The sequence below is a fragment of the Platichthys flesus genome, chromosome 18 (assembly GCF_949316205.1).
Source record: "Platichthys flesus chromosome 18, fPlaFle2.1, whole genome shotgun sequence".
NCBI lineage: Eukaryota > Metazoa > Chordata > Actinopteri > Pleuronectiformes > Pleuronectidae > Platichthys > Platichthys flesus.
The window spans coordinates 7,446,525-7,467,205 of record NC_084962.1 but is presented as its reverse complement, the minus strand read 5'-3'; the positions used below and the strand labels follow the sequence as shown (position 1 = coordinate 7,467,205).

The 20,681-nt window shown below is 42.4% G+C and overlaps 1 protein-coding gene and 1 long non-coding RNA gene across 5 annotated transcripts in view; one reads left to right on the top strand and one right to left on the bottom strand.

Annotated features, from left to right (window-relative positions):
* Positions 1 to 20,681, top strand: part of LOC133973753 (uncharacterized) — a 73,462-nt gene that overhangs the window by 43,468 nt on the left and 9,313 nt on the right. The gene's annotated exons all lie outside the window — the stretch shown is intronic.
* On the bottom strand, positions 10,527 to 19,738 carry tbx18 (T-box transcription factor 18). Its single transcript, XM_062410777.1, has 8 exons — positions 19,305 to 19,738; positions 17,782 to 17,944; positions 17,357 to 17,458; positions 15,788 to 15,959; positions 15,207 to 15,374; positions 14,309 to 14,373; positions 12,884 to 12,978; positions 10,527 to 12,485 (listed from the first exon to the last, which is right to left on the bottom strand). The coding sequence occupies exons 1-8, from the start codon at positions 19,537 to 19,539 to the stop codon at positions 11,947 to 11,949; spliced, it is 1,539 nt and encodes a 512-aa protein (XP_062266761.1). The 5' UTR covers positions 19,540 to 19,738; the 3' UTR covers positions 10,527 to 11,946.

Sequence of the window (20,681 nt, the reverse complement as noted above, 5' to 3'; positions counted from 1 at the left end):
TGGTAGGAGGCAGTGACAGCTCAGTCGCTTTGGAAACAAACACAGCGAGCCGAGTAGCCAATCAGAGTCGAGTGAGCGCCCCGGGGATTCATCTAACACATGCTGAAGATTTCCTCAAGACCAAAACACACATAAACACGCACACATATATATTCTTCTACGTGCCGTACTGCTTTGTTGAATACGAGTGTATATTTGTTAAGGTTTATTTGTGTGCACGTGAGTGTGCATGTGTGTGTTAACTTGTGTTGAGTTAATGTGTGTGTTCTCCCCGTGTGGTTTGGTCTTCTTTCGACACCGTCTCTGGGTCGTTGACGTGGTTGTCATGGGAGAGCGCTCTCTGGACATACATGCACACACACACAGGCAAACACGCACACACAACCACGAAACACACACCAGGGGACAGGGGTCAGCTTGTATTAAAAGACCAAATAAACGAAGCTTTCTGCACCACTAACCCACTGCAGACAAGACAAGCAGACAGAAATCCAGAACACGACAGGAGGAAAAGTGTGTGGGTGTGGGCTCGAGGGCTCGGGGGGGGGGGGGGGGGGGGGTTAAACATTTGACTTTGTCGTGGGTCGGTAGTTTTATTCGTTTCAATCAAAGCATCAAGACACAGATATAAGAGGCTCTAAGCCGGTCATCAGACTGCCAGCCATGTCTCTTGACTTCAGCAGGGTGCTGCTTTCCCTCAGCTGTCCTACTTGTCTTATCACTCAGTGTAAGACGCATGACATTGGAGCTGGTGTGTGTTTAAGGGCACGGTCGCACATATGTGAGCTCAGTGCGAATGTCATGGGTAAAAGTTCACCAAAGTTGAACTCCCCATGACGCCACACTGCAGATTTGCTTTGCCCCCTTGCCCACACTGAATGGAAGAGAACAAAAGGCCAAGAGTTTCCTCTGCTACATTTGCGTGCCAAACCCAAAGTTACTTTTCATGTCGCTTGCACAAGCTTGGCCCCATGATAATTTTTGTTATTCTCTGTGCTTGTACGAGCAATACGGATATACTCAACCCACGAATATTCGCCCGTTCTCCTCCAGAAAAGACGAGAGGAGGACTATCGACTGAAGTAACTAAAGATGTTGCATTGTACATGTTGTGGAAACACAGGAGAAGCCACAAGTCCAAAAAATCCATCGGAGCAGCACATACAATAGCTAGGGGAATTTCTCCATCGTCTCCAGGAGCTGCTACTGAATGAACGCCATTACTGCCTGAGCCTGACCAGTGACTGGTTTGATGACCTTTTAGCTCAGGTCGGCGCCAAGATCTGTCTCCATTCAGTTTCCTTCTCAGCGCTGATCAAGACATTGCGTCACACAAATCGTATATACGTTTCTAAGTGATACAAAATTACATTTTTATTCGAGTCTTTGCATAGACTTTGTATGTAGTCAAATTATGTTATCGTGTTTGGTGTGATAAACATTTAAAGTAAAATTTGGATGAGTGTATGTTTGATGGGACTGTGTTGATTTTGTGGTCTCACTCTCTCTCTGTGTGTGTAGAACATGTGTGGCAGTTTATCTGTCATATTAACATTTTTAAAAGCTATGATTTGGGGTCCCTTGATTTCTTGTTCCTTGTCAGATCTTGTTCTTTTAGTTTCTCTCAATCCATCACCCTTTCACCTTTTTATTTATCTTTCTTTCCTGTCGTCTTGCTTTCTTTATCGCATCCTTAAAATGTTTCTGTCTGTATTCTTTTCTCTGTTTATTTCACTCTTTCTACTTCTTTCTCTCTGCTCGACAATTTTTTTTTCTCTGTCCTTCTTTCTCTCCGCCTCTTTCTCTCGCTCTCTGGCCGTCATAAATCGCTGTCTTGTTGGCTGTTGAAGTGTGAGGAATGGCAGATCTGATGGTTTCTCACAGCTGTTGCAGGCTTTCCTAGGTTCACCTCATCGCTCTGCCCTCTGTGCTCCTGGCTTACAGACCTGCAGGCAAAATATACAAAACATGAATCGGGTTTTTAAATATTTGAACTGCTCTGATGTGTGCTTGTTTCATCTTGCCAATTATTCCAACAAGTGAACACATCTCATGCAAGAATAAGCTAAATAGGGTATGGGGTCTACTGGCTGTACAAGGCATTTTATAATTCTTAATTCAATCGTATGTTGTCGTGTACATGTGTGCAGTAATACACTAAGGTGAGATAGGCAAAAGTCCAGTAAAGGGTCTTATATAGACACAATCCCAATGATTCTGCTTCAGTCATGTTTACACATGTATTGTTCTGTAATTGATTTGTCTATAATGAAATGTAAGAATGTTGCGCTCAGGTTTCATGAAAGTGGCTGTAATCAGATTGTATATAGAATTGCATCCCTCCTATAATACTTGAGCTTGTGGATCCAACAGGTGGATCCCTGTTGGGCCAACCTATCCCAGTATTCATTGCACACCAGTGACAAAGCTAATACGCTAGCTATCTGGGAGGCTGAGCTGCAATAAGCGAAGTAGCTAACGATGTAGACAAGCTGGCGAGGCGGATTTGAAGTCCTCTGTAGACCACACTATCTCATTTCAGCCTGGTCTTCAGACTTCTCTGTCTATGGAGGTCGAGCAGCACTTTCATAGACCAAGTCCATCACAGTCTGGGGGCCATGCATTTGGGACACAGCCATGGCCAGCAGCCAGTTTGCTTAGCTCAGCTCTGAAGTTGCCGTGTTAGAAAAGGTTATGTGTGACACTTTATTTTACTCTTTCTTAATTCTGTGATTAGGGATGTGTCCTTTTGAACTGACTTCTTCCTATAATATCTTAACTTAAAGCTAGTTGAATTGTCTTATTGTCACAAATTCTTTCATTGCCAAAATCCTGTGCCTGCAAATATTACGCTGTTTGAACTTTGTGTGATATAGGTCGCAGGTGTCGTGTTTGGAGTCTAATAATAGAGGTGATATTCATGCATATTATATAACAAACTTATGTAAATGTATCTGTGACTCTGAGCATAATGCTTATTAGCTCGACCTCACTTGCAATATTTCACTTCTTGTATCAAGATGTTAGCAGGTAAACATGGCCGGTGTCAATCTGTTAATATTGACTTACTGAATCCCTCAGGCCCCTCGTGCCCGAGAGTGTGACAGCTCTGTTGTATGAAGACGCAGTGTCCTGTGTCAGCACAGTCTCGCAGCACATCGCCAAATATCCTCTCGCCATTCCCCACCTCTCAGCAGACCAGCTACCTCCACTGACACACACACACACACACACACACACACACGCACACACACACACACACCAGCCCATTCCAGGCCAGGTCTCACTATGGCCACACCACGTCCACAGAGCACAGTATGATCTTATTCTTGGCGTGTGACCTGTCCGACACCACCAACAGCATTGTATGTGGTGCTCAAAAAACAACCTTCTTTGGGGGCTTTTAGTTATAAGGAATGTCAAAGCATAAGGAAGACAACGATTCTGTATAAAAGTCTGTGAGAGACACACAAAGCAACAACATGCATCCCATGTTTCCCTGTCTTTGTCATGTTGGGCAGTTTGCATGTGGCTCTGCGGGCCGTCACTCAAACAAGGAGACGCAGGCAGAAGAGAGAGACGATCAGATCATTATTATCACCTACAGGGATAAACAACTCGCCTCCTCGCTCTTTCTCACCCCATCCTTCTTCCCCACTCCCTTCCTCCTCACTTTCACTCCCTGCGTGCTCCCTCACCCCGCGTCCTTCATCTACCCCTCCTCTCATCTTTCCCTGCAACTCCCTGCTCCTGCACCTCCCTCTCTCTACGCCCCCATTGAGTGAATAGTGATCATGTCTGGCGTTTCATCGGCTCTTTGCACTTCTCTACTCTATTAAGATTGATGGGCTGCTTGGCTATAAATGAGCATGCTAAGTCCTGGACAGGGCCACGGTCAGGCAAGGGCTACACACACAAACAGACACACACGGACACTCGCACGCACTTTTCCTATTAGCAGCAGAATATGAGAGATGGGCCCTAGGAAGGGGCAGTGTTTGTGTTACATGGACACATACACACACACACACATACAAAACATATACACTTACACACACACAGGCATGACCCTGTAAGTCACCTCCAGCAGTGTCTGCTGTGGATCAGTAACCAGCACACTGCCTTAAAGTCTTACAGTTTAACTACTCCTGGAACACAGACTATTTCAGCAAGGTTTCAATTGCTGATCGTGCAAAATTTTGATCTCATGCTTTAAATATTCACTTTATTGTAAAGAGATTATTTGTGATTTTAAGTGTGTAAAAAGTACGTAGTCTAGCTTAAATTTATTCTTAAAATACAATCAACAATCAGCACCATGCAACACCTGCATCATCCACTAAATTTAGACTAAATTAACTCATTGTTCCTATATTATCCATATATTATATATAAATATATATATATATATATATATATATATATATATTTATATATATTATATATAAATATATTATATATCTCACCCCATCCTATTATATATAAATATATTATATAAAAATATATATATATATATATATATATTTATTTATATATTTATCCGAAAAGGTCAACAGGATTTGGCGGTCCATTTTTTGTAGTTGCTATATTTTGTGTGGACTATTTGACATGTGTCATTTGTTCAAATTGGTGACCTTTAACCTGTAAAGTTATTTGTCCAACCCTATCACAGGAATGTTGATGTCGGATGTTTCTGCACAAACCTCAAGTGACAATGTTTTCCTGTCTAATGTCACTTTTTCTTGTTATTGCCTGAACGAAAAATAAAGCAGTTTATTGCATCTCTAATCTCCTGCGTGAAAATCAGATGCTGTCAATAACCATCCACACACACCTTACATTAATGTAAAGTGTGTATAGGTGTAATGTAGACAAATTAATTAAATTGCATGGCAAACTGTTGCTTATGTTATCATGCATGACTGGATTTTAATAATTTGCATTATTACCAATGTCACCCACATCTGGAGCAGAACAAGTTTGTTTTTACTTATAGAACAAAATATACTTTTTAATTTTAAGTTTACAGAGGTTAAATTTCTCTTATTAAAACTAAGCTTAACAGTAACATGTTTTTTTCTTCTTTTCTTTGGTATACACTGCCGAGCAGGTGCTTGGGTCAAGTGTCAATTCAAGTTTCCAAAACGTCTTCAGCCTTTAAAACTGGCCGGCTAAGGCAGCTGTGAATATCTGTCCTGCATTTTGCAATTTTGTTGGCTGGAGAACTTATACAAAGTCACAGATCACATGGTTAAAGAACTGACAGACATTTACAAGACACTGCAGAGCCTCTCCTTTCCTTTTGGCTCGACACTCAGTCTATCAGACCTTCTCACTTTCTGACATAAGTACATAGCGTTACATACTAACTGAAGTCTACATGTGTATTTGCATGAGTTACACTGTGTGTGTGTGTGTGTGTGTGTGTGTGTGTGTGTGTGTTTTACGGTGTGCTACAGAACTGAAGAGAGAGTCATTGGAGGCCCTCATGTCCTCATTGTTGACATGGAACGATTACAGGGAAATATTGTGTCATAATTATTTCTCAACACCCCCCTTCATAGATCAGAGTTCACGGGGTGTCTAATAGGGGGTACTGAGATACATGCCCTGCGGAGCAGACCATAAATCAGCTCAGTGCGGGCGGATTTGATGACAAAGATTTAACGGCTGTAAAGGACACCCTGAGCCTCAGAGTCTTGCAACTGTCATCAAATACCCACAAGGCCATTAACAGGTCACGCAGGCGTAGCTGAGCCGAGCCTGCAACATCATCAGCACACAGCACCTGCTGAAGCCCCCCGCAGCACAGGTGCACTGACTGGAACAGCAGAAAGGGCACAGAGCCTCATTGCCCCAATATTTAGTCCCCAGTAAATATCTGGCTCCTTAAATCGAGAAATAGTCAAGTATTTGTCTACAATATTGTAAGCTTATCACAAGATTCAGTTTTAGAAAAGGCTATGAAAGTCCCTTTTTTCAATCAGAAAATGTTTCATTTATTTCATTCTAAACCGCCATTTGTAATTCTAATATGCTGTTCATCTGATGCATTTTTGCCTCTGACGGTTGCAGGTCTCTTTGCCTTTTTCTTCTGTGCTGCAGGGAACTTTCTTGTCACTGCCCAATATGACCTCACCTGTGGACTCCCTGGTTTATTATGCTCTGTCACGTACAGCACGCCATAACTCCCTTCTGAGCACGCTCAACCACGTGGTCATGCCGCTGGCCGTTATGTTAATGCTTGCTTCAATCACATAGGACTCTAAAACCACATAACTGGCCTCTATGCAAATGCTAACTTCTGTGCTCGGGGTTGCCTGTCCCCGGGGGGGAGGAATGGGGGAGGCGGGTGTTGGAGAAAGAAATGGTAAATAGGTGTATTCCACTTGCCAAGGCTCACTGTTTGAAAATGCAATACAGACCATACTGGACATGGTAAACATTTTAAAGCAGTTTTCCCAACTTAGCAGCGTTATTCGTTACATTTGTTTTCCCCTTAGAGCTCATAATTAACGTAGCACACAGTCTTTTAATTTTGTTAAATTTGTTTGTACACTATTATCATATTAAAGTGCGGTGCCCTTCATGATGGTTTGTGGAGTTAATGTGTGAACTGTTACTGTTTGTGTAAACACTGTGGAAGGAAAGGTCAGAAGTGCTGCTGCTTGTAATAATCAGTGCCAAGCAACAAGAGCAAAATAAAAGACTTCATGTTCTAACAATGCAACGAGGCAAAGCACTGGTGTGTGTGTACATGAGCCAGTGCAACCCCGAACATTCTCCTTTGCTTGCTCTCACTCTCATTAATGTAATAGTGTACGTCTGCATTCGTAAGCCTGAGCTGGCTTGAAAATACACACATGCAAACAAATCTATCATTAAGCCTGATATCTTTCAGCTTACATTTGATGCCTCCGAGCTTTGGGAATATTCAGTGTCCTGATCTGGCAGCGCGGCCAAATGTGTATTTATATGCAGCTAATGTTAACAGTGACTCAACATAGTCTACTTTAGATAATAATAGACATTACATGTAAAGATGAGACCCGAAACATAGTGATTCATATTACTATGACATCCATTGTGATGACACATTAAAATACCAGTCAACACACAAAAATGCCTTTAGGTTATCAGCCAAACCCCGCCCTCTTCTACAGAGAGTTGATTGAGGAGTTTGACTTCTATACTGTGAAACCATGTTCGCACCGCAGCTCTTGCTTTAAATCAACCTTAACTTTTTCAGTAACAAAAATAAACATCATGCGCTAAACCAAGTCTTTTGTGGCCTAACCTTGGACAAACTGTATCTTAAAACATAGTGTTGCTACTAGGTTGTAGTTTTAGTATTGCCAAATGGCATCTGCATATCCTAAGAGGGCTTTACCTACCACAGGGGGGTCCTGCTTTTTATTTTTGCTGTTGCAATATTTTGTTTAATATGCTGATGAGAAAACTAAACAAAATTTCAGTGGCATTACATTTCAAGCAAAATATTTTTGTGCAAAAAGGCTGTAAATGAACACAACTGTCTGGAGAACTGGTTTACCTAATAGTTCTGGTTGTGTGTCAGATATAATCTTTCTTTTGTCCATTATGCTGGAATCATTTGTATGCGCCGCGGTTACACTCGGCGAATGGCACGCCTAACGCTTGGTGCTGGTACGAACCTACCGTAATAATGACAAAAACCCCAGTGCCATGCGTGGTACATATAACATAGCTGGCCTAGGGTTAATATGCCATGCTAGCTATTAATTCAACGCTAAAGAGAAGTACGCAGGGAAATAAAATCCATAACCAGATGAACACACACTAGGCATCTGTCCGCCTCCTCTTTCGGTTTGATTGGCTAGCGCCTGTGCTTGAGTATTTGCTTAAACCCGTTTTAATTGGATGGTGCCTCTGTTGCCGAATGAAGATTTTAGGTCTTCTCAACTGCTGCCATACAGAGTGTAAGCAACGCAACATGACATGTTGTTTACATTTAAAGTGGATGAATTTCCTGCGTTAGGAAGAGGCCTTTTTTTAGATGATCAAGTTTTTGTTGTTTGTTGTTTGGGATTAACGTTGTATCTCTTTGTTAATTTTTGTTAATTCATTTACATGTATAGAAAAGTATTTTGAAAGGACAGTGGTGTAGGTGGTAAATAAGTGTATGGATGTATGGAAGATGATGAGGCCTTAGGGGGGTTTGTTTGTCCACTCTTTTGATGCAGTTTGAATTATACAATAAATACACGCTTTTGCTGTAGGTTGGTTATTGATTTAATTATTATTAATATATATTATATTGTGTAGATTCCCCTCAAAAGCCAGGCCAAATAGTTTATAAGCTATAGTACAGCCACGTCATGGTAAGGTTGACATTAAATGTGATGGGAATCTTTCTCGTCTCCAGGGGATGCATTGCACTGACTGTGGCGACCTTCTGACCTTTTCTCTTTCGCCACCTTCACACCAAAGTTTCCATCTCTACAAAAATTCCGAAGTTAGTGTGACAGATGCACTGAAATATTACCCATGGCACTGACATCCATATGCTTCTGCCAGTTTGGATTAGTGGTAACCCATAAGGAAGACTCTTGTTTGAGTGAACATTTCTGATTCTGACAATTCTGATTTAAGCTTGAATATCATCCTAAAAATGCCCAGAGTCACTAATAAAGAAAACAACCGTTGTACAACCTTGAACACGTACATGCTGCTCCTGCTCTCTGCTCCCAGCTCTCCTTTTCCAACTCCTCCCGTCCTCCCCCTCCAGAAGGATAGCGTGACACTTCTGTCACGTCAGCACCTGGTCGTACACAAGTGTTAATGTCCCCACCTCAGCCGGGAATCACTGCAACACTGACACCATGCTGGAGTGTGTCGCGTGAATATATGGGCACGTCTGTTCCTCAGTTCAAACTTTTATCTTTCAGTTAGAACGTCTACCAAGTTTTTAAAGGATGTAAAAGCGAGAAGGACACTGAGCCATTTGTGCTTTCGTGTTAAAATTTGCATGTTTCTGTCTCCATTGCACTGTGTGTGTGTCTGTGTGTGTGGTACGGATGCACCAGGCAGGGGTCCCATCCCCTGTCACTCAGAAACAACAAGCCAATCATTCCTGGGTTCTAAAATAAGCTCTCCTCCCCCCGCTTCCGTCCTCTCTCCCCTCCTCTCCCTCCTCACATGTGTTCCTCTCCTCAGTAGACACCTGAGGGTGGGGGGCAGAGGAGCTGAAGAGGAAGTGGGTGGCAGGAGAGAGGACTCAGCAAATATTGAGATGAATAATTGGGGAAGGTGAATAATCTGTTCGTGAGAAATCAGTTAGGAGCTGCAGATCAACAGATCTACTTTGCAGTCAAGGGGAAATTTAAGAACAAGGGCAGCTCCGCCACGTTGGAATGTATATTAAGATTCGTGTCATGGGAATTTTAATTGTGCAGTGCCCACAAGAAAAAATGACCTGCATCTTTAAAATGCAGAAGATTCAGTTTCATATTTTGACGTGCCACCATATATTTGGATCAAGGCAGAAAGTGGCCTATTTTTGTAATGGTGGTCCCAAACTAACTGAGGACACTAACTACTGTGTTTGTCGACTCCAGGAATGTTAATCTGTTTTGTTTTGAGTTTATCTGAAATTAATTACTGAGACTTATATAGCGGCTTCATAGAGTGTAAAATGACCTCTGTTCAGACAAAATTTATTTCACCTTTACATCCAAAACTGTATTTTGAACCCCATAGCTTCCATTCCAGTTGTGATTTAAATATGTGCAGTCTTCTGTTATATTTCAACCTTGTTTTAGTAGGTTTACTACAAAGCCTCTTTAATACCCAATATGATAGTAGCCAGTGTGTTGTGCATGATTTATCATTTTCACATCCGATTTTGAGAACCAATGTACATAAGAAATGGTTTTGACGGATCCAGAGGTTTCTCTCTGTTTCTCTAATGTTTTTTTTTTCGTAGACTTTGGTGAGTGTGCTTGTTCAGGTGTTAAAATAGGTTCAAATTCCAAAGTTTGAGTGGCAGCTCTCTGAAAAGTCTTGGCTTATGCTTTCAGCAGAGTAGTATGAAATTGGGTCAAGGAGGGTGCGGGGGGGGGGGGGGGGGGGTCCATTCTCAGGGATCGACATGAACTTTGAGACTGTGAGGTCACACACTCGCTGACAACTCAACCACCTGTTGCCACATACACACACCGCACACGTGCATGCTAGTCTTTATATGGTTGTGAGGACACTCATTGATATAATTACCTAACCTTAAACATCACGTTTAAATGTCCTGACCAGGAAAATTCCTAACCCTAACATACATCTATTTCTGACCTTAAAACCAATTCTTAACCACCAAACAATTGTGTTGACTAACCAAACCAAAACGTGTCATGTAAATCATGTGACCAGTCAATTCAGCGGATGTGTACTTATAAGTTTAATTTGTATGGCCATTACACAATAAAGATGATGGAATATTTAAAAAATAGCGGTGTGTGTGTGTGTGTGTGTGTGTGTGTGTGTGTGTGTGTGTGTGTGCGCGTGTGCGTGCGTGCGTGCGTGCGTGTGTGCGTGTGTTTACGTGTGCCTGGGAACTGTTTTTGTCCCCTGTGGTATTTTTTCATTTGTCTTGCATCTATAGCCTCACACTCACACACAGACAAACACACACTTACAAAACGCTACCCAGCAAATACATGAACATATGTTGTTTCATATGGAAATATTGTGATAACTTGAGTGAAACAATATGTGCCAAAAATTCACATACACTTAACACGTCACTACAGCATCTGAAATCAGTTAAATTAGAAAATATTGATCAGGCTACATATAAACATTGTCTTATGAATATATATATTTTATTTGGCTCAAGAAGGTCAAAGATCACGTTAATGTCCTCGGCCAAACAGTGTGCCGATATCTCCCATATTTGCAAAGAAACAAAAAAGCTTTTCGGTCAGGTTCAGGGCTGGCTGTACCTGACCCAGTCTAAAGAGCAGAAGCAGGTGCGTTGGGGTTTTTAAGTGCGAAGGGTCACACAGCCTTTTATATACACATCTCTCCTCTCCAACCCGCTATATACAGAGCCATCATGTGCAGTTACATCTGTGTCACATACTGAAAGACGTTCTTCAGCCTGACTTCCAAACAGCTGCATCATCTGTTAAACCAGACATAGAATTTATAGATCGGTCCGTCATCAGTCGCTCTCCCACAGCTTTAACCTTGTCAGTCCATAACTGTCACTGACATATCTCCCTTGGTTTCTTATGGCAGTGATGTCATCGTGTTAGTTTGTGACAGGCTACTGGTGATGTTTGTTAAAGTTTTCTGTTTGCCTCAGTCTGAGTGGTGAAAAGACCCTGGCTGTAGTGCATATTAATAAGTGGACATGTTTCTAATTCAAAGAATTGATCAAGAACACTGGCAGGCATTTACTGAGACAGATAATTTAATTGGCTAAAGGAAATCAGTCGAAATATCCCTTTAAAAAGAAAGAAAAAAACTAGTGTTCAGTTACTCCTTTCAAAGAAGGGGAGATCATAGAGGCCCTGCAGAATGCTGTGTGAGTATAATACTGCTTCAGGGCCTCCTGCCAGGGGTTGAAGTGCTTGCTTTGAGTGTCTGGGCCAGCTCTCTGTCGGCCCTATCCATATTCAGTCCCAGTTCAGTTTCTGAGCTGCATTGCTTGGACTCCTTAATCAAAGCTGCTGGATATTTCTTCGTTTAGTGAACACTGCAGCTGCACATGCAGTTAAAGAAGCTTTGACAAGCTTGCATGCTCACAGAAACGATAGCTTGATATGTCAATCTTCAGTCCACCCCAGCTCAATGCCTGTTCAGCACATGGATGATTCATTTGTAGAACTGTCTCAACCAAAGGCAACTTACACCCGTTCCAGGGTGTCATTTAGTTTTTCGTGACAACCTAGACATCCAGTATCAAATTCAACCCATGTGGGCAGTGACCTGTGAGGCCCCACCTCCTGGTTGAGTACCTGCAAGTCCTAAAGTCCGAGAGTCAAACAAAAAACCCTGCTGTCCTCCACTGAGCATACCCAGACTGTCCGTTAGAGTCCCACTAGGAGACGAGCCAAGGAAGGGACTCTGATGATTGGCAGTTGCAGCAGCCATTTTATCAGGGCTGGCAGCGAGGCGCGGTGACGGAGGGAATGTGTAACCGTACAGGCTGTAGGGCGGTGAATGGAGGCGAAGACCAGCGTAACCCTGCGGGTTGTGGTTGGATAGATAGCCAAGTTGAGAAGCAGGAAGAGGCAGGGTACAGAATCCTTCACTGTCATACGCCGATGGACCTCTGGGATGGGGGTATGGCTCGGGGCCGCTGCTGAACCGATGGAGGGGGTGTGTAGGTCGACTGCAGGTGTAGTCAGGTGGGCTGAGAGGGCAAACTTGGAAAGGTGAGGAGCATGGGGACGCGGAGAGCAAGTGAGATGTTGCTCCGACCCCTCCATGAGCTCCTGGGATTCCTACAGAAACAGAGCCAGAGAAACAGAAGGATGAAATCAACACATCCCCCACATCAACCACTCAGAGTTGGTCGTTGCTCTCAATGCTTAAATCAACTACAGATACACAAATCAACAGTTAGAATGAAATTACGCCCTGAGATGAGGTATTAGTCTATCGAGTGGGGAACCGTTTTCCTATAAAAGGCCATTTACATTTTTATAAGATCTAGGGTCAGACTGGATTATTGAACACGTAAATCACACCCCTCTAATGCGATGGCTGGAACATTTTCTGTTGGTTAGGCATCAAATTGCAGATGGTAGTGTTGATTACGCAATGTCCCTAAATAGCTTGAGATCCTTGTATAAGTTCATTTGTCCTCAGTATCTAGAACACTAGTGTTACTTCACTCTACCTTGCTTGGCCATGCCAGGGATGTCTTCAAATGTGAGTGTACGCAGAGAAGGACGCCAGAAGGCATAGGACTCGACCAAAGCCTCCAGACCCATCCTGCAGAACACACACAAATGCACTCGTTGACACACGTACATCAGAAATACAGACAAATCATCACAGAATCTTTTGGATCGGAAATTCCAGTCCTGCACTCTGTGTAGTCACTGATGCAGCTGCAGCTGCATGTTCCCAGCATGCTTTCTGGGTCTTACATTACGCCCAACACCTGGCGGCCATCTTAGTCTGTGGGGCCTCACTCTCCATCTCCATGGAGACTGCAGGTAATGAGGGGCATAAACGCCGTGTTGCCATTGGCTGCCGCCAGCCGGGTGCTCTGAGGTAATTGCTTTCACACGGCTTTTACGGGCGAATCAGGACGAAGGAGCAGGAAGCCGCAGCAAGGATTTATGAGGTGGGACTCCCCTTCCCCCCAAATCTGCGTCGCCCTCCTCCTCTAGGTGGGGCAGAAGGTTGCTGTGGCGGAGTAATGCAAGTGCTCTGTTACCCCTCGTTAGCGTGAGGATAAAAGTCCTCCCCCCCGCGGGGTTGTAGCCACGGTGATAATTTAGACAAGCTGCCCGGAGCGACTCTGGTGTGCACCGGAGTAGCCTATCAGAGCCGAAGTTTATTTAGCAAACTGTTTAACTCTTCCTGTAATATTTAAGGGGAAGATTTTTTTCGGCCTTCCTGAGGTTTACTTTTATAGGGTCAGCTGTCACGGTCCCTCGGTTGTCCCGTTGGCCGTTCTTTACCTTCCTAACGCTCTGTCTCATAAGTTCCCTCTCCTCCCCTCTCTCCTGCTCTCCCCCATTGCTCTCCTCTCTAATGATTTCTATGAGGCCTCAGGGGAGTAGCTGTTTGGAGACTGTTGGAGTTTTACTGCCGTGTTGTTTTAATGCTGTGTTTATATATGTTTAGAAATGTGTTTATACAGATTTTCTTCAGGAGACTCTTGACTTTTATTATTTTGCTGTTGATGTTTATGTAACGAGGCAGGCTGGAATCTGACGCTCCATTTAGGTTTGCAGTTGAGGTTAGATTTTTTCCCCGTCAGAGCATGTTCCTCTAACTATGCGATTGTAGGAATTAACGTGGCTTTAAAGTTAGCACAGTTAAAAGAAAATGCATCACCAATTAATACGATGAAACCATAATAATATATGCCACATAAGTATTTTTCTTTTCTGCCAGTTTTTCTGCACAGATTTAATGGGAAGCCATAGCACATTTTCCATAAAAAAAAAAAAGCTTTGCTCCCAATTAAAACGCTGAAATATCCGTGACAAAAACCACAGAAAAGCCAGAATATAATGCAGCCATGCATCCCATATTATCCTTAATGCAGTAGATAATGTGAAAATCTCTATGGTCGAAATTAACTCACCGGTTTCTGCCAGAGTCTCTGAAGCCTTTGGCAAAGGGGTTTCTGTCAATTTTCAGCCTTGTTATCTGAAAGGCAAAATAAAAGTCTTGATTATTTCCAAAAATTTAGTTTGCACAAAGTCCATTGTAACAGTGGAGTGAAAATCATAATTTTTCATCAAGTCTCTTAATAAATAAATTCATGGGCATAGTTAGCTCTTTATTGTGCCACTTGTTTGCATGTGTTCTAGTATTTTCCTATACTTACATGTGAATTTGTGAATGAGTATTCGTGTGATGTTAATTTCTGTGGGGCTGCTCAGGCTGTGGGTGGTGTTTAAGGCCCAGCTCTGTGACCCATGTCTAAAAGGACTTTTATAGGCATCGCTACCATGTTCCGACTCCAGCCATCATTGTAGGGTCAGACAATCCCAACTTATAAAACTCAAAGCTTATTTTGACTGGTCCAGTGCAAGAATACAAACACTTTATTTTCCCAGAGATGAAGACAATGATTCTAAAAACAAATTTGTAGGGAAAATCCAGAAAAATATGAAACTGTTGGTAAGTAGAACTCCCTCTAGAACAAATTAAGGAACTGGAGGCCTGTTTTGTAATAAACAACCCCCCCCCCCCCCCCCCCCACACACACACACATACATACACACACACACACACACACACACACACACACAGTCATGTTTGTGGACTGTTCTTAAAATGAAAACCCGACCAAGGTGAAAATCATAAAATTAACATCATGCAGAAATTGAAACTATTTCTTATTCTATAATTGTGTAGTCCTGTTCTGTCTGGAAAGTATAGCTAAAGAGAACAGTGTGAGAAGTGCAACCACAAAACTATACAACAATGATTTAAGTTTTGTTTTTAAGGGGAAATGTTGACGTGGGTTGTGCTACCTGTTGATTCTGATATGCTGTGACTGTGGTGAACACAGTCTCAGGGAAGGAGAGGGTGCGAGTGCCTTCCCCAGCAGGAACGTTTCTCACTGGGGAGAGCTCCTCTCCACACTCTTTTCGGATCACGTGGACCCGCGGCTGGTACTTGTGCATGGAGTGTAGAATGATCTGAACAAGAAGAGAAAATTACTCTTTAAATTTGAAATTACTTTAACACCAATTTAAGATAATTTACAACTATAAAACATGATTATTGGTTAATGAACATGAACATAAGTGGGAAACAGAGATGTTAGATGCCTGCACACAAATAGAAACACACACACTTTTTACTTTAATATAGTGTACGTGCAATCATTAGGAAAATGCTGCACCAAAATAGAGGTGGCGTCTTTTATTGTCTTGTAAAATTTGATTTTCTGTTGATAATGAAAAGAACATGTTTACAATGAGTAAACCCATTCAAAAAATCTAGTCCATGTTGGAAATTGAGGAAAGATTAAAGTGTGAAAATATGAATATTATAAACATGGCCTATAATAACAAAGGGATAAGTTTGAAGGCTCTGTCGTGGCACTTACGTGTCCCTGGTCATCAAGCTCATTGTTGGTCAGTTTGAGTTTGTCGAAGCTGACCACCTGACGCATCCACGTCTCTCCTGAGGCCGGGGAGTCCGGGTGAATGTACACTCTGGGCGGCACAGGGGAGTCCGCATTCCCCGCTACCATCCACTTGGAGCTGTGGTACACATACCTTTCCAATGCACACACAAAAACACACAAGCATTTAAAATCATAGGGTTGCAATTTTATAGCTGCTTGTTTAACTTCACACAACAGCAGGATTTGACAACAAACATAACAAATTGTCATCAATTCTAATTAAAGGTAATCCATATAAGCAATTTTTAAGACCATGTATTATTTAACTCTTGTTTGATATCTGATTGCACTTATCTAACTTGACTGCAGACAACCTATCTGACTCATTCATCCTTCAAGTAAAGTTATTTAGCAGTTTTCAACAAAAAGTATAAAGTGCTGCACAACCAGAAAACAAATGGTTAAAATACAGAAGGAAGTACATACATAATAATGCTAATAATTACACAGATAAATCCCTTGAATATAGTTAAAAGATCAAATTCAATCCCATTTGAATTGCATAGCCCATATTCACAAATCACAATTTGTCTCATAGGGCTATACATGGTGGGACTTCCCCTGTCCTTAACCCTCAACAAGAGTCAAGAAAAAATAACAAAAAAGCCCTATTAAAAGGTGAATAATAAACATCATTCATTTAAACATCTTTTCACTTTTGCACCACTTATTTTAAGATGTTGAAAAAATGGTCCTGCCAAATCCCTAAATCGTGCATATGTCAAGTGTAGTCTAATCCTTTTTTACAACGGATATTTGTCATTGAATAATTCAAACGATGTAACATGCACATCGCAGGTTATAGGTTATATCTTCAATGACCTTTAGCTATCATCACCTGCTGTGTCAGGATTAAAGCTCCAGACTCTGCCTCCTCTGACCTGTGTGCGCACAAACCTTTAAGCTCAGATGTAATATCTTATCGGAGCGACTGCATGTTCCTATGAAAGGCTGTTACTCCACCATACGGCTAAAAACACTTTTACAAATGATAGAGCCACTGTGTATGGCATGCGAAGACTTGGCTGCATTTGTGCCATCGCAGTTGCGCGCTTGTTTACTTGTGCATTATAACATTTGTTGGTTTGACCTTCGAGGTTTGAGATGCGAGGCCTCCAAAAGGCCTTTTCCAAAAGGGACGACAAAACCACCGTGACAAAGCACCGGTGCCAGGCGCCATTTGTGGAGGGAGGGAGAGGGAGAGCTGGGGTTGCACATTTGAAAGGGAAAAAAAGGGTTGTCCCTTGCAGGAGCTGCGTGCGTGAGTCTAAATTAAGACGAACATTAACGCAACATCCCCGTTGCTGCAGGACGTGCATGTGAAGTTATCTGCCACCAATAAAAGCTTCATGATATTCACTTGCAGCTGCAGCCATTTAAATGTCAATTGTAAAGCCCTGAAAGTGACAGAGTGCATGTTTCTGTCATCCTTGATTGCATTGGCTCGCACTGTGCATTGTGAGCGCGTGTGTGTGCGTGCTCTCTTACCTGTATCGTTTGTTGTCCACGGGGATTATATCCATGGCTATGTAATACTGCTGGTGTGGGTCCAAGCCCGTGATCTTCACGCGCATTGCGGGGAACATCCGCCTGACAAAGAACGCAAATAAATCATCTATAAACACGAGGTTTTTACTAAACTACAATCATTTAACAACGGTAAAAATTGTGATTATTTAATAATTATTTTACTATCAATTTTGCCAATCCAGTTGATTTGCCTTACTTATAACTCTTGTATTATTGTCAATTCAAATTAATTTGTTTCATATTTATAATGATTATATATCACTTTTATTGTAGGCATATTTTAATTTCCCTCAGTATAATAACATTATTCTTTATAAATCTAAGTTCATGTCTGAGCATCTTCGGGCATTAAACAACCCATTTCAATAAGATCTCCTTCTCACCGTCCAGCCTTGGTGATGATCATCTCCGTGCCAATCTCGTGGAACCGTTTCCACAGGTCCGATCCCTGCAGGTCCACGCGGGCCTCGTCTCCGGTGGCTGTGACCGGCGCCGTGCACACAGCGGCGGGCTGCGGGCTCTCCAGCAGCGCGTCCTCGCTCTCCGCTGCACCGGAAAGAGGCGACAGATTATGACACGTTAGGACACAAACCCAACAAATCACCCAAAGCCAAGCATTATTCTCCGTCAAGGTGAACGTGCTGTTGTTGTGTGACTCGTAGAAAAAAACACAAGTTTGAATGCATAACATACACACACATTACAGCAGGGCTATGATATATATACTGGACAGAAGATGTTTTAAACTCCATCAATTCACATTTAAGCCTATAGTCTATATATGAATAGGAGTTATTGCAGCGGTCATTTTTGCAATGACTATTTTCAGCAGCAATACGAAGAAAACGACAAATTTTACTACACAATTTATTTCACAGTCATTATTTCATGTTGAATTCTGATGCCCTAAAAGGCTGAAAGAAAATATATGTCTCTTAAGACTAAGGTACTCTGCACTTATTACCGAATATATACACCATCATATATTAGAAATATAGCTGCATCCGTCACAGCACAGAAATGGTTTTCATAATGATTTTCATAATGAAGTCCTTGGGTTTAAATCAGTTTTAATATAGAGAGAGCACGTTTAGACACTCCTCTAGAGTTTATGTGTCTCACTGCTTTTGTTATTTGGGCTGCTCAACACATGGCCTCACCGAGTAATGGAAATTTATGCACATTAGACTTGGGCCTAACGAGCCAAACTGTAACACAGAGGCAAACCCCCCAGCCAAGGGGCATTTTACAATTTGCAACGGATTTTTTAAATCTCAATTCGTCAGGGCCAGTCGGTTTACCCTCTGCTGCAGACCTCTCAAGATCCTCTTACCGGGGGAGTCTCTCTGCCTTTATACGCTGCTAATTGGCGTGTTTATGATTGCAACACAACTCATAAAGCGTCTCACATTTGTCACACTCATATTTACAAGAGCAGGGCCGTGAAATGATATCACATTTCCACTGTGCGGCTCTGACCATGCCTGTCCTTGTTTTACTGCATGATCTGCATCTTTTCAGCCACGATTAGTACTGAGGTTTCCATGGGCTGTAAACAGAGGAAAGTGCGCAAGCCTGCTACAAAGAACTGTGCTTCTCATTTTGGAAGGTAAATGTGCAAGTTGCTATAAATGCAAGTTCATTTCCCCATAAGAATAATAATATGACAACAAATGTGCATTGTTTTCATTTGAAAGGTAAGACATACAAAGCTACAGCTCATATTGGCAAGTTACATAATTTGTTCTAACAGATAAACATTTTTAAAATATTTATTTGACCATTTTAGTGATTACAACTGATTTGATAATGTTGCCTTATTTAAAGGCCAATTTCAACCAGTTAGCGAACCCATTTTAATAATTCTGTTTGGTATGATTGTTTTTATTTATTGATGTTTACTTACGGGATCCGTCACTCGCACACTCGGCCTCGCTGCCCTGCTCCTTGGTGCACGCTCGTTCAGCCCTCGGCAACGGGCTCCCGGTCAGATCAGAGACATCGGTCCCGTCCTCGTAGCCGGGGGACACAGCATCTTCTCCGTCCGTCCTGCGCCTCTTCTCCGCTCCGATTAGCGCTTCCACGGAGAAGGCGTGCGCCTTGACGCTCAGTGCGCACGGGGACCGCCGCTTCTCTGCCATGTTTCTCTCGGGGTCGTGACAGAGCGAGACGGCGTCACGAGTTTGCAGGGAGCAAGAAAAGTTCAAAACCGACAAATAAGAGAATCCACGGGGACAACCTGGAGCTCTGTGCGGGTCTGCGTCACCGTCCTCCGGCCGGGACAGCAGAGGGAGCGCGGGGAGCCGGGAGGAGATGTATCGTTGTCTCCGTTATCCGTGAGAGCCGTGCGCACTTTTGGAGAGCGTCAACTACTTGGAGTTTAGAGGAGAGCCGGGGAAGGCGACCTGTCAATCACAGCACGGGACAACCAATCACAAGTGGTCACAGCCCCCCGGAACTATCCCCCTGGTCCCGCCTGCTGTGGGGCCCGCTCGTGCCGCCTTATGTGGTCAAAGTGGAGCTCGAGAATGAATCATGTCTTCAGGCTGAGGAGCATCCCTCTGTGGCATTGTGCGCATTTTCACACAGCGACCCTACATGCTTTACACGAGTCCCCGCTGCACCCATCGTCCTGCAACATGAAGAGTGACTGACCTCAAAATGTGTTCGTGCATTAGACTGGGTGTTACCAACATATTTAATAGGCTGCTGGTACTCGAACTACAAGGAAAACGTAAATGTTGTGTAATTTTTACTTTTTGTGTAATTTTCTGATTTCTAATATTTGAACTAAATGATAAATGTGTTATCCAAACGTTTTCACGAAACATCTGCCATTCCAATGTCAGAATCTCAATATTTAAACAGCAGACCCATTCCCCTACAACATAATCTCTGCTTTATGATAAAGCAACAAGGAATAAATCATAATCAAATTAGTAATACAAACATTTATTAAAAAATAGATAATTATACATTATGACATTATTATTGCTACAACTGCACTGCAAGTTGTGCTCAAACCCATTCCAGCTGTTTCACCGCAATAAAAATCTGAAGCCATGCTAAGTTAAAAAGGCCTAAGGAACATTTAGGCTAATGTAAATACATTAGATATAAATTAGATGATAATACACTTGTCATTAAAGGCCTATATTCTCTCAGATGTTTTAGCGTAATACAGTCTGTAAATAAGCCTGCGATAGATCGACCTCAATCTGCTTGAATCAATAAATAATCTATACAGATATGATAAATGTGAATTAAGGGATAGCTGGATTTC